Here is a 14,387-nt window from a genome sequence, read left to right on the forward strand (position 1 = left end):
ATGTAACCAATACACTCAGGACACGGAATGTGTGTCATGGGACACTTTCACTAGGTAAGGTTGTGATAAGAGTGAAAACTGGAAGTTTGCTAGTAACGTCACTAGTTGAGAAAACGATTAGGCAGGTTGGCCAAGTCCAGTGTACAACATTATTTTAGTCAAGATCCAGCAACAGCACAACTTTTCATTAAGCCCTCAACTTAATGTCAGAGGTAAATGCACAAATTATCAGCTAGTATATTTCTGTTCAGCAAGGATGGACAAGCATGCCCTACAGGGACTTATGTGTTTACAATTTGTTGTTTCTCAGTTTTTAACTGAGGAGCAAACTCATTCCTTGGAGAGAGACATATATACATATATATATATATAAAAAACTTCTGCAGATGTGATCAATTTACTTCTCATTTAAAGCTAGATTTTACATGAAGTCAACCGATTAACTCACTTTGATAAAGAAAAAACTGACCTGAGCAAATGTGTTCCAATATATTTACAGAATGACAAAGCAACAGCTAAAACATTTTCATCAGGGCTCCCATGGTAATAAACAAGATGACAAGAAATGTACTCGCATTACAGAAACTATCTTCCTTATAGATAACTTGTGCATAGAAACAGCTACAATTTGAGTAATGACACTCCAGGAATGAACATTTTATATGAGGAGAATAACTATCTCCACTGGTAACATTAGATTGCTTCAAATTTACTGTTGAAGAGGTCATCAGAACATTTGCTATCTTCCTCCAAGACATTTGACCACATTTGTACTGAGACTATGCAGTTCCGTGCAGATGCTTTGCTTTCTCTTCATTGCATTTCCTCTTGGAGAAAGAAACCCGTTTCCTCCTGCCTTTAATTTCCTCTCACTTCATTTCATTAAAGCTAAGTGCCAGGGATCTCTGCCATGTCTTAAGAGGACTGAGCTGGGGATGCAGCCGTCAGCTGTGGAAATAAACATTGTTTTGACAAGGCAAGTTGACAAAAGGAGCACACTGTACCACGCAGCTGCTTTCCTGTGATCAAACACACTCCACAGAGAAAATGCAGCTCTGGGTCAAAGTATATGGTTAATTGATGCTAGTGGTAAAATGACACTTCTATTTCAGGGGGAAAAAAAGGAAAACAAAACAAATCTTCCAGTCCCTACAATGTTTTTATCCAAAGCAGGTAATTTAAAGAAAAACTTCCTCCCCTTTGTATACTGGAATGAATTCCTTTTTAAGTTGTATTTTACATTCATTCATTTAGCTGACTATTAATGATTTACCTAGCTGTATAATTTCAATGTATGGACTTTGATCAAAAGTATGACAAAAGCAGGCAAGCTTTAAACCTGGGTCAGTCAGGGTCAGCAGTGGCATCTCTAACCACTACACCTCCTGCAAAACTTCTAAATCACTGCTGGATATTATGCAGAGTGTAAACCAGAGTTCATTGACGTTACACCTGAATTAAAACCAACTGTATGCACGTATGTCATATATAAGATGTTCTGTCATTTACTTTATCTCTAACCCTGCAAATGCGCTCTGACTGCTTTCAGAGCAGAATACTGTATGGGAATAAACTGTATCGTATCCCACACATAGCCAGCAGCTGTAATAACTCTGTCCTAAATGGAAGGGATGCTGCAGTACCTTGCTGCAGTCCTGACAGAGGACAGACGATGTGCCCAGCAGCCCCAGGAACTCCCCACACAGCAGGCACTGGGAGAGGCCGTTGCCCACTGCACTCCTCCTCATGTTCTCCAGGCGTTCCACAAGCCGTCTGATGGGGAACAGCAGAGGGATGAGCCTTCAGAAAGACACTGCTCAATACGACAGCACTTTTAACGAACAGTGGATCCTTTGCAAGCATCCTTTTTGTTTTGTTTTTAAATTAGGCTTATTGTACGAGTAAGTTTCACATTAAAATTTTACCAGCCCTATCATTAAGTGGGTTCTCAACTATACACACATATCTGGCTATTTTCACAGGCCTAGAATATTACAAACTCAGTACTGAGTGATTCATCATACCATTCATCTCTAGACACTTCTTTTGAAAGTCCAGGTTTAATGGTAAGAAATTATAGCATAATAGGGGTAGTCTTGGCAACAGCCAACTGGAAAAGGACTTATTTTGTTACTTTTTAATCAGTGCTCAGAACTGGCATAGTCCAGGACTGGCAGGCTCTAAGTGCTGCCCATCTGCCCTGGGTCTTGTAGGAGCATTGCCACAGACAGGCAGGCGTTGGTGGAGCTCATACCCGATCCGGCGCTGCTCCGCCTGATCCAGCTGCTCTGCTCGCTGGATGACCCCCACAATGATGTCCAGCTCCCTGGCATCCAGAGTCTGGCTCCTCCTCTGCCGCTCTGTGCGGAATGTATGCACGGACCAGCCCGTCTGCAACCTCAAAAATCGCAATGGACAAACACAGAAGCTGCCATTTCTAAGTCCCTACAGTCCCAATTCAAAGAAGTCACAAACTTACAAGCAACCTATGATTTGTGAAGAATTCTGAAGTTCTTAACTGATCGTGTACCCTTTAGGCAGTAAGTGCCTCGCTCTGATCCATCTCCCCTGCCCAAGCCACCAGTGCCAAATGTAGTGAACAGCTCTTTGTTCTTTTGAAGAAACCCAGAAGGCCTTCAGCTATAAAAAGCTAAGAATTACAATCACCTGAAAATTTTATATCAGGCAAAGTCTGAGTTCATAGAATATATCTTCAAAAATTAATTCTTGATAAAGAGACCGAGGATGGATAACTACTGTGAAGCAAAGAAGGGGAAAGACATGACTTGTACTCACTTGGCCCTGAGAGCCAGCTGTCTGTCACTGGGACACACCCAGTGGTCAGCTCCACTCCCAAACATGGCATCACTCATCCCCACTGACAGCAAAGTGGGGCTTTGACAACACCTAAAGAAATTAATGTTATTGGAACAACAGAGGGTGTATTGGTTACAGCTGCCATCTTCTGCTCAAAGGACCCTTGAAGCCCACCTCCTGCTGTAGTACCCTTGAACAAGGGACCTACCCTGAAATGAAACAGTAAAAATTAACCAACTGTATAAAATGGAAAGTTACTATAAGTATCTTAATGTTGTAAGTCACTTCCAAAAATCATCATCTATGACTTATCCATTTATACAGTAGAAGGTGGGACTCAGATGTATTCTATAAGATTATTTTCACACAGTGATGTGTCACATTGTTTTGTCTCTGCCTTGTCTGGCAGTAAAAACAAGAAAGAGCCAGTGTGACAGTAATGACAGGGCTCTCCTGCAAATCAAGCTTGGTGTCAGAGCACCGTCGGGCATAACCAACAGCACTAGGGGTGTGTCATCAGTTAGGGCTGTCAGATGAGCCCACTGTTCCCACCTTCGCCTCAGGCATTGCGTGGCTGCCAGCAGGTTAAATTGACAGTGTATGCAACAGTAAACCTGGGTGTCCCCCTGCCACAAAGCACATTCAGAATTGGTCTCTGGCAACAGCTTGAATACAGGGTCTGCTGCCTTGGGCAACCAATAGCTGCACCGCACGTGCTATTGTCTACATCGTGCTTGGCAATAAATGTGCCACTCAAATGGTGCCATTTCTTTTGGCAATGGTGCCTGTGGATGCCATATGGGGAAAAACTTGGTCCATATTCAAAAGAAACAAACATCATCAGTCTTGTGTAAACACTAGACATGTTTTCTTTGGTGGAGCAGGGTATTCCAGTGTGTGCACAGAACTACGGTATCAATCTGCAATACATGGTATGGCAGACCCTCTATTGTTACAAACAATGCTGATTTATAAAGGCGATTAAAAGACCATCCAAATGTGCAATGCCTTTTTCGAAACGTTTAACATTTATAATACATGTAAAAACAGCTGCCTCTTCCACAATTTCACTCTAACAGTGAGTCATCCTTTCTATTGTTGCCTGGCTGTATGAGCTCAGCACCACAGATGGGTCTGTTTTTGAAGGCCTATCTCCCACTCTGAAGCCATTCAAAACAAGTACCAGTAATGGAGGTGTATGTAACAAAAAAAGTAATGTGAATGCAACTACATAAACAATGTTAACATACAGTAGATGAGAACACATGAACAGTACAGCGTCATAAAATGAAATGTTTTGTACTCACTGTGAAATGAGTACAGTTGCTTTCTATGGCTGAAAGCACTGAAAATGAAAAAGTACTCCAAAGTATAAAGCTACAAATATATAAAGCTATAATTTTTCCAAGGATTATTAATAAAAGCCATAAGAGAACACTCATGTGGCACTACAAACCGAAATTTGTACATATAACCATAAAAAGGGTTTTATGATTCTTATTTTCACATACTCACTTTGGCAAGACTTCCCATTTTGCAAATACTAAAATATATTTAAAGTATCCATGCCACAGAAGTTGTACATTGTTAAATAGAGATATTTACTTTAATACCAACTTTTATTATTGTTAAGATAAAACAATTTTTAATTGAGGCTGATACACCTAGCAACTATCATGTCGATACAGGCAGCCCCCGCGTTACGAACATCCGACTTACATACAACCCGCAGTTACAAATCACCCCCTTACTAACCGGAAGTTAACTCGTGTCAGTTCGCCTATCGACCGACCATTTGCCCGTTCCCGACCACAAGAACACGTTTAGGCCTTTGATTCTGAAAGAATGATCCTGCACTTGGGTCCAGCCTCCTCCGTATCCTGTTTATCATGACAGTAGTAACATTCATTATCTCTTTCCATATCTCTCTATTATAAATACTGTAGTTGCATTCATTACATTGTATTATCATCATCATTACTGTATTGTTATATTACATGTTTTAGTGTATTCCAAGCGTTTCTTTAATGTTTTTTTATGCATAAAAAGGTACACAATATACTAAGACAAACATTTGACTAACTGATAACAGATATCCACCATACCCAACTGCTCCGACATGTTAAAACCCAACTTAGACAGACTGAGGACACTGAACTTGTTCGTAATCCAGGGATTGCCTGTATACAGAAATTTAGGCAGTGAGGTATTTATATATAATGTAATTGAGCTGACATTTCCAACTAACTCTCCCAGTCCTTATTCGTAGAGTGTTCAGGCCAGAACAATCTTCATTAACAGTCCCTTATGTAAACATTATGCTGAATAAGGCGTGAGGGCTAATAACACTACATAGAGTTTCATTGGAAGTCGCTTTGGAGAAAAGCGTCTACTAAATAAATAAATGTAAACCTTAGAAATTTATTAGGTTCTGTATAGTCAGTGACTTCATTCTGTTTACAGAAACATTTGCTGAGCCTATACCTAACAGTATATCATCACTAGATTATAAACTGCAAAATGTGCTTTTTTTCATAATTCTGGTAATTAATAAGCAAAAAAATTCCTTTGCACAGGAAACTATTTAAATTATGGTGGACACAGCTTTTGCAATTTTTGAGCTAGACATGAGGAACTTCAAAGAAATTTTTTCTGTATCTACAAATTAACAAGTGGAATATTACTGAAATATTAAGATGTAAAATTCATGCACCAGTAGCAAAAGAAAAAAAATACACCGCATTTCGATACAGAAACAGCTAACGGAGAATACAAAAAGTCCCAGCAAAATTAACTCTAAAAACATAATTTATAATAGAATGACAGAATGCAAATACTAGAGCTACCTACATGAATACTTTTAAAAATATTGAATTCATTTTATCACATATTGCTGCTTAGAGAAGCAGTTATTAAAACAAACAGCTTATTCTAAATCTGAAGTCATCTGGTACATGGAAGACAAAAAGTCATTTTATATGAGATTACTTATTCATGCCAATTACAGTTAGCATACTGAAGACTTAAACATAAACCTGCAGCTTTGGGAGGAAACAGAATGCTTTCTAAGCCATAAAAAAAACTGATCTTACTCTATTCAGTCAATAAGCCTCGAAAGGCTTAACCACACGGCACATACACAGAATGAAGAGACAAGCGTTTACCTTGTGAACCTCCTGTAGCAAGTCAACTATCAGTTATCGTACAATAAATCTGACTGATTGAAAAAAAAAAAAAATTCAAAAAAGGAAGAAAAAGAACAATAGAAGTTGCTTGGGACCTGCAGGCAGCCTGAAGTTTTCCAGCAGCCGATCACACGACTAAAAAATTCCCTTTAAACATCCTGTTCCTAAACAATCAGCAGTGAATGACTGGATTTAAAAAGTTGACTGTGGTCACGCTGTTCAAACATTAATATAGTTAGTTCCTTTAACCATTTTGATGCTACCTTTAAATATAAGGCTCTTTGGTATACATAACTTATTAGAAACAAGTCTTTGTGTTTAGTAATGTAGCCATTTTAAAATACATGACATTTGTCAATATTTACTGCCTAATAAAAATAAGATCAATTAAAATTAAACTGGGGTCTTTACATTAAAATGCATAGCCACATACTACATATGTTCTGGATATTTCATTTCTACTATGATTCTGAAAATGTATGTGTGTACACACAGACATTCAAAATATTACAGAAGTAGATACAGGAAAACTTAATTCTGAATAATTCAGAATTAGGTGACAGTGAAGTTGCTGTTAAAAGGTCACGTATTTTGAATGGCAATCAATTCTTTTTTCCAGTGTCAACATGATGCTGTTAGGAAATTATATGAATGCTTTCTTTTTTGAACTGCTGTGGAAATAAGGTCTAACTATAACTAAAGTCAGAATATAACATGGAAGCTTTTAACCTTAGCTGGGCTAAATGAAGCCGACATAACGGTTCATCACGGAACCATCTTTTGATCCTTAACCAGATTGTTTATCTCCCTGAGCAAAGTGCTCCATGTCACATGCTCTGGTGCCATCCATTACTGCTCACTTCACAGCCTTAAAGGATGATGTGGCAAAGCAAGGAAAGGCATCACTGTGCCTTGTCAGTACAAATCCAATGTGAATTTGTGCATCTGTGCATGTGGTGACAAGACATTTGACAGCTTTTCTTAACCATGTCTGCATAACTGGTATCATGTACACTGCATAATGAAACTTTTTGAATACACAGTAAAAAAAAAAAAAAAAAAATACAGCAAACAGTGAAGCATATTGTCAGGCTAGAAATAAACAGTAAATGGCTGCAACTGTGGCATATTACACTAAGAGTTTAAATTTGCCAAAATGCATTACATCACTGAAGTCGGTAGGGAATACCAGATGCTTTTGTAAAACTGAGCAAAAAGTTAACATAAAAAGTGCTCCAAACCCCTTTCCAACAGATTTTTTTTTTTAAAAAAAACAACCTGTTTAAATTACAGTTAAGATGAGAACACCACAGATTCTTCTTTAGCTACTTTCAATGTCTTAGCAAAAATTAATGCAGGAACTGCTGAAAAACAAACATTTACACTCAAATCAGAATCCCTACCTTAATACACTGATACCTGCAGTCTGCCTAAGGATCTGCTCAACAGGTAAAGCTCGCTATGGTGTCCACCTCCAGCACTTCTCTATCACACAAACAAGCAGACACACATGGGAAGTCACCTGGTCAATCTCAGCAAAGCTGTGGAGTTGTCCAGCTACAAGAGATCCCCGGAGACTGCCAGGCCTGCTGCCTCACTGCTGCAATACCTCGCAGATCCCACATCAGCAAGACAAGAAAGCTCTCCCAGCCCCTGGGCAAACAGCCATATGGTGGGTTAACGCTCGCTCGCTCCCTCCCTTCCTTCCTCCCTACTGCCTTCCGTTACCTAGGCTCTCTGGGAAAGCGGATTGCTGAGGTCATTTTTCTGCTGACTCGCCCCCCTCCAGATAGCAGAAAGTGAAATCAGCCACGTGTTCCCTGTAGGACAAACAACTGTGGTCTGTTTACACGCAGCCCTGAGAGGAAAAGTACTACAGGACAAGTACTGCAGCAGCCCTGCAACCACAAAGGGAAAGACCAGAGGGAAAATTCAAAAACAAAAAAAATAAAAATCCCATCTAAAAAATGTAAACTTAAAAAAAAGGTGACTCCAAATTTGTTATATGTGTGATGACATCATATTGAGATGCTTAAGAAAAGCATCTTAGTTATTTGACAGCAACAGGTTGCACAGTGGTTACAGCTCAAAGTTCCCAGTTCAAATCCTACTCCTGCATCCTTCTCGGTCAAGCACTCAAGATACATGGAATTAATACAGTAAAAAATACCATACTATGGTAAAGCAAAGTGACAGGAGTAAATCACATTAAAGTTGAATATCTAACGCTGCAAGTCATCTGAACAGAGATTAATAATGTTATTTTAACAAACTGTTCCTGTATAAGGCAGATAAATACTGAACCTCACTAAAAATTACCTCAGAAGCAGCAAGTACTACTTTTAATACTTAAGTCTGGCTGTTAGCAGGGGGGAACCCGTCACACAGAGACTTCAATTATTTCAAAAGAAAAGAAGAAAATATGAGTTTTTTGATAAAGTACTACAAGTATGTGTGCGAAATCATCGCTGGGTGGTGATAGTCATACTGAACTGAGTCTGAGGTGAGGATTCAGTACCAAGTTTGTGTCCCTCCTGCCCTCGCGCCTCGCCTGGCTTGAACCTGCCTACTCTACTGCCGCGAGGCACAGTCAGTGCAAGTTAGAGTTTAATGAGTGTAATACGCTCATAAGTTAACTTTTACTTGTCACACCCTGAGGGAACTCGTCGACTTCACCTTGTTTTACCAGAAAAAGGCGGCGCGGGAGTCGTGTCTACACACACGGCGGCGTTTTTTCTGCATAATTCGCACCCACCTGTAACAACCGCCGTGTATACCGTCGCACACACTCCGCCCTGCTTCACACGACGAACTGAGAATATTTTGTTAGATTTCAAAGTGTAATCTCAATTTGTACTGGGAAGGGAGGGGGGAGAAGGAAGGAAGGAAGGAAGGAAGGGGGAAAAAAAAAACTGCACAAGACAGGGCATAACCGCACGCCAATCCTTGCGCTGCAACGGACTCTTTCACTAGACACACAGCCCCGCCCATTGTGGCGTGACGTCACACAATTAAGGGCACGTTAAGGCTCGGGGGGTGTGGCGATTAATTGGCGACATTAGCCGAATATGTGAGTTAGGTAACGACTTTAATTCATAATTTAGAACACGAACAATTACAAACAAAAGGAGTACATGAATCAACTCGATAAGTAAATTTCAAATGAGTACATTTCAACTCTGCCATGTATAAATCATGAAAATGAGATACAGCACAACAGGATGCTATCAACTATAGGAATAAAAAAAAAAAAATCTCGATTGCTTCCTTCAAAAACACAAAGAGATTAAGAGCTATCCTGTCTATTTGAAACGCTTGATTTCGCATAGGCTAAATGTATATGCAAAAATCAATTATATATTATAGCTAGCTATACTTCTCCACGCCTCACAGCTGCTTTCCATCATCTTCAGGAAAGCGCACTGTCCTCTGGGGCCTCAGGGAATTGTCCCCTGATCGCTCGCACCTCGTGGTGGTCCGCTATGTTGCTTTGCTAACTCTGGGTGCAAAAAGACAGCTCTCAACCTGAACACCTGCCCTCTGCGACATCTCGCAGTGCTCTTCCGCAGTCTTCGGGGGTACGTCCTGTACCCCGAGGCTGCCCCGAGCGACCATGCGACGTGTCGCCTCTTCAGCCTTGGCTCCGCCTGTCCCAGTCTGCTTCCTTGTCTCGGATTGTTCCACCGCTTTCCCCAGCTGGCTTTTCTTTCCTCCGCCTCTCGCCCTCTTCAACTACTGTTGGATCCTGCTCTTCGTAGTCTTCCCCCATCCAATGTAACACCCTCTGACACCAATGTAGCGAGCATGGCAATGGATGAGGATGGGGGAGATGAAGACACACATGAATTCCTTAATACAGGGTTTATTAAACCACAAGGCAACAAGAGGGTACACCCAGGGAGGATAAATGGGAGTGGAGGATAAATGGAAGGAGGGGCAGTCTTAGCAATCTTTTTGAGGGGTGCCCCTCAGCACAGGCACTCCCAGCAGCACCAAAAACTGGCCTAACCTCCCTCCTGCACCTTTTCTTCCTCCTGGTGACTCACAAAAAGTCCTGCTCATTGTCCACATGACTAGGAGTTCCTGAGTTTTCTTTGGTTGGGGACATCACAGAAGTGCTAGGTGACAAAGACCATGCAGCATTGGCCCAGGACCACCCATCCATTACCTCAGTCCCACCACTGATCCCTTCTGTCCTCCAGGGACACTTGACGACGTCAAGATCCTTCAACTCAGCGCCCTATGTTTTCCACAGCGAGAGATGGAGCCTTTGAATATTATGGAACTGTCAGTTTGAAACACATCAATATGGAAAAAGGATAAGAGATTACAACAAATATTTTCTTGCAGCTATTTACTGTTCATATTCTTCTGTCATCAGACTTAAGGTTTTGGTGGAGTTATCTAGCAGTGTGCAGATCACGTGGTTCTGTTAAGGCCACAGCAAACCTCAATACTAGTCACCCCATGTGTGAGTGCTCATGCATCTGCCCTGTTCATTTTTCTTGGTGCAAGAGGCTGTATTGAGTCTTTCCCCAATTCCCTGTCATGAAATCTAATAAGAACATTGAGTATTTCATCCATCTTCTGGTTATTAGCTTTGTCTACATTTAAAAGAAACATTGCTGCAATTAGTATTTCTGACAGCTGATGTTAGAAACTCTTGAATTGCAGGCCATCAGTCTTGACATTCTTTTGCAACTTTCTTAATGAAATTTACTAATGGATCACCATTAGAGAATGTCAGATGGTGCTCAGCAAAGCATGTGCAAATGTATGTCTTTCGATCACACATACATAACTGCATGGGTATGAGAGGGAAGAGGGCTGGAGTGGAGACACTGTCATGAATTAAGCTAGGTATAAGAGGGGACATGCAGTGTTGTGTTGGCAACACTCCTAGGCTGTAAACATCAGAAAAGAAATATTCAAATATTGAACTACAGTAGAGGACCTACCTCACAAAAGTTTCACTCTTGAGAAGATGGCAGTGCGCACAGACAAAGAGGCCTCTCAAAGACCTAAGGTGGGTCCTGACAGATTACCAGGATAGGCAATTAGAGACTGTGCTGCTCCTCTCAGACATCTTCAGCATCTCATTGGCACAAGCACTTGTCTCTATATACTTCAAGACCACCACCATCATCCCGGCGCCGAAGCAGTCTTGTGCGTACCGCCTGAACGGCTACTGACCCGTTGCGCTGATGCCCGTCATCATGAAGTGCTTCGAAACGTTAGGTTGCAGCGTTATCAAGTCCAACCTCCTCGTCACACTCAACCCCCTTCAGTTTGTGTACCGCTCCAATCACTCCACCGAGGATGCAATAACATCAACCCTCCGCCCAGCCTTGTCACACCTGGAGGAAAAGACGGACGGCAGCAACATGATCATCCCACAGCACCTAATAACTAAGCTGAGCCAGCTGGGCCTCAACACCTCTTTCAACGACTGGGTGCTTGAGTTCTTAACTGGAAGGCCATAGTCAGTCCGAATTATGTATAGTGTCACTAGACTCTGGCCTGTGTATCGCACTGTCCTATATTTCCACTTGTCGTGCACTATATGTCCTATGTGGCACACAGGTCCAAAGAGAAACAAATTTTTGTTCCCCTATATGTGTAACTCACTTATAGGTGGAATGACAATAAAGTTGACTTTGACTTTGACATTTTTACACTTCAATCCCTGACCTTAACATTGTAAATCAATTTGGAGAAAAGTGTCAGCTAAGGGAATAAATCTAATGTAAATATTTCATGAAACAGTGTGAATCATTTTGGGTAAACGCATCAGCAAGATGATGATAATAATAATAATAATAATAATAATAATAATAGTCCTGCTCAAAGTGAGATGCAAGTCAGAAAAGTTTCATTAATTAGGTATAAGATATGCAAAATGGGACATTTATTATATAAAGCAGTTACTGGTGTTTCTGCTAAAAATTTTTTTTAAAAATTAAAAAAAAAAACATTGGAGGTAATCAGCAAGCTGTATATAAATTCTCATGATGGGGGCATATTAAATAGTTCGATAGATCATACCAATCAGTTAATGTGCAACAGATTCAAACATTATTATTGGCAACTGTAATTGTGATTAAAGCAATGGAGGAAGGTGAGGAGGAGGTGGATCTAGGGCAGCAAAATGACAAAGTGCAGATTTAAACAAGAACACAAGGCCTACATGGCTTGATTGTCTGGTTGATTAATGATTAATGATTATGATTAATCTACTATGATTCATCTGGTTTCCAATAAATCTGTAAGACCATTTTTTCCCCATAGCATCTTTAGTTTGAAATGGCTCTTATAGATTCGTACATATGGGGATAGATTTAATGATCTCTAAGTACGTATATAGATTAATAAGATAAGATACTATATTGTGGGGGGTGCGGTGGTGCAGTGGCGCAGTGGGTTGGACCGGGTCCTGCTCTCCGGTGGGTCTGGGGTCCTGCTTGGGGTTCCTTGTGGTGGACTGGCGTCCTGTCCTGGGTGTGTCCCCTCCCCCTCCAGCCTTGTGCCCTGTGTTGCCAGGTTAGGCTCTGACTCCCCGCAACCCTCTATGGGACAAGTGGTTCAGACTCTGTGTGTGTGTGTGTGTGTGTGTGTGTGTGTGAGAGAGAGATACTATATTGTCATTCTATGCAATACAATGAAGTTTTGTGTGGCAGCCCTCAGGACAACAGCAGCAGAAATAACAGTTCAAATAAATAAATAAATAAGATTAAAACTTTGAAGTCCTCAGCAGCCTTGAGGGGGTGGATGTGTGGGAGTATTGGAGGCCCAGCAGACCCAATAATGTCTGTAGCAACCCGAAGCATGTTTGGATCTAGTTAAAGTGTTTAACTCCCGTCAAAACAATTCCTCTGCAGTTTTCATGGTGACGTATTTTACCGAAAAAGTTTTTCAAAATTTAAAGAAAATAAACTAAATCTGTAGTTCTAAGGCCTCGTGAAATGGTTGGTAGCAAACAGTTACTACGCTGCAGTCGCATAATACAAATTAACATCTAAATAAAGGATATTTAAACACTTTTTCTTTGTTCAGTGCAGTAAATAAATAACAGTAAAGTTGTTTGTCCTGAACAGCTGTTCTATAATTAAAACGCTCCATGGCTTGGTGATCCGAGCCGCCTGCTGTTTTATTTAGAAATGAGGGAATCAAAGAGTCGGTTGGAAATGTCAGGGGCACCTGCTTCTCAGGTAAAGCAGCTGAAGCAGCAATAGAATTCGTTATTGACCGAAAACAGAATTAGCCACGCACAGATGGCCGGGAACACAGAACACTGCTCTTTTATTTCTCTCCAAGCCACTGGCCATGTAATCTAAACCTGTTAATGGCCCCACTTCAAGGCAACAGCACAACTGCGCTCACACGCTGGTGTCCTCGGCTAAAAGGATCCAAGTCGCTGGTGATTCTTTTCTTTTCCAAACCGAATCTTTTGCGTTAAAAAAAAAAAACTTCTTAGTTGTTCAGTTAAACATGTTGGCAGTCAGCGAGCTGTAATATTTTAAATGCAAATCTGTAAACAGCTCGCTGACTGAAAGATCAAAAAGAGTCTCCCTCACGCTTCTATTTGCTATACAGTCATTATTTGCACTTTTAGAATGGGATCTTTTTCGAATGGTTTTGCTGCCTGAGCATCTCCGCCGAAAATGTTTCGTTACTCAGCAGAGAAACTTAATGCTGTACTGAAATTTGTCATTTCTTGTACGTAAACTGCAGAGATGGAAAATATTAATCACCATAATTATAGAACTTGCACGTCAGTGGGTGCAGCAAGTAGCACTGCTTCCTCACAGCTGGGCTGTTTTGGCGTAGGCAGGAGTTTGCGTGTTCTCCCCATGTCTCTGTGGGTCTCCGCTGAGTGCTCTGGTTTCTTCACACAGCCCAAAGGCATGTAGATCAGGATGATTTGTGAAATTACCCAGAGTGTGAATGGGCAAGTTTGTGCATGTGGCTACTCTCTAGCGGACTTTTGTCCCACCTAGGGCGTACCCCACTTGTCCCCACTGAAATTAACTAGCCGTAATGTTAGAAAAAATTATTCTATTTAATGTGTTACTCACCATTTTTCATATTAGAAATCATTTAGGGTGATTTTTTGGGTGAACTTGGAAAATAATGGGATAAGTAGTTTCATTACTTATTTTCAACATTGTTTTCAGGAACAAATTTGGGGCTTAAATGTAGTGGTGTGCGAAAATTCAAATATTAATTTCATTTTGTATGTTTTCGGTCTTTATACATGAATATAAATCCCATGAAATGAATCTGAAAGGATATCTGAACACAAACACGTACAACGCGTGAACAGATTATACGTTTATTTTAACTTGAGTAATTTACAGCGGTTTGATCAGAGAAAAATTTTGGTCA

General features: G+C 40.7%; 1 protein-coding gene across 1 annotated transcript; it reads right to left on the bottom strand.

The window, feature by feature from the left end:
- Positions 1-860: 860 nt before the first annotated feature.
- LOC108928059 (rab effector Noc2-like) lies at positions 861-8,826 on the bottom strand. Its single transcript, XM_029249488.1, has 5 exons — positions 8,758-8,826; positions 2,797-2,907; positions 2,255-2,398; positions 1,644-1,773; positions 861-948 (listed from the first exon to the last, which is right to left on the bottom strand). The coding sequence occupies exons 2-5, from the start codon at positions 2,871-2,873 to the stop codon at positions 916-918; spliced, it is 384 nt and encodes a 127-aa protein (XP_029105321.1). The 5' UTR covers positions 2,874-2,907; positions 8,758-8,826; the 3' UTR covers positions 861-915.
- Between the last annotated feature and the right edge of the window lie 5,561 nt (positions 8,827-14,387).

This window comes from Scleropages formosus, chromosome 25 (genome assembly GCF_900964775.1).
Source record: "Scleropages formosus chromosome 25, fSclFor1.1, whole genome shotgun sequence".
Taxonomy (NCBI): domain Eukaryota; kingdom Metazoa; phylum Chordata; class Actinopteri; order Osteoglossiformes; family Osteoglossidae; genus Scleropages; species Scleropages formosus.

Excerpts from the sequence above, each read along its gene's own strand:
- LOC108928059 (XM_029249488.1), bottom strand. The coding sequence starts at position 2,873 with ATGAGTGATGCCATGTTTGGGAGTGGAGCTGACCACTGGGTGTGTCCC. Across the intron at positions 2,399-2,796 it reads CAGCTGGCTCTCAGGGCCAA|GTTGCAGACGGGCTGGTCCG; the intron begins GTGAGTACAAGT and ends GCGATTTTTGAG. Across the intron at positions 949-1,643 it reads TCTGTCAGGACTGCAGCAAG|CTGACGGCTGCATCCCCAGC; the intron begins GTACTGCAGCAT and ends TTATTTCCACAG.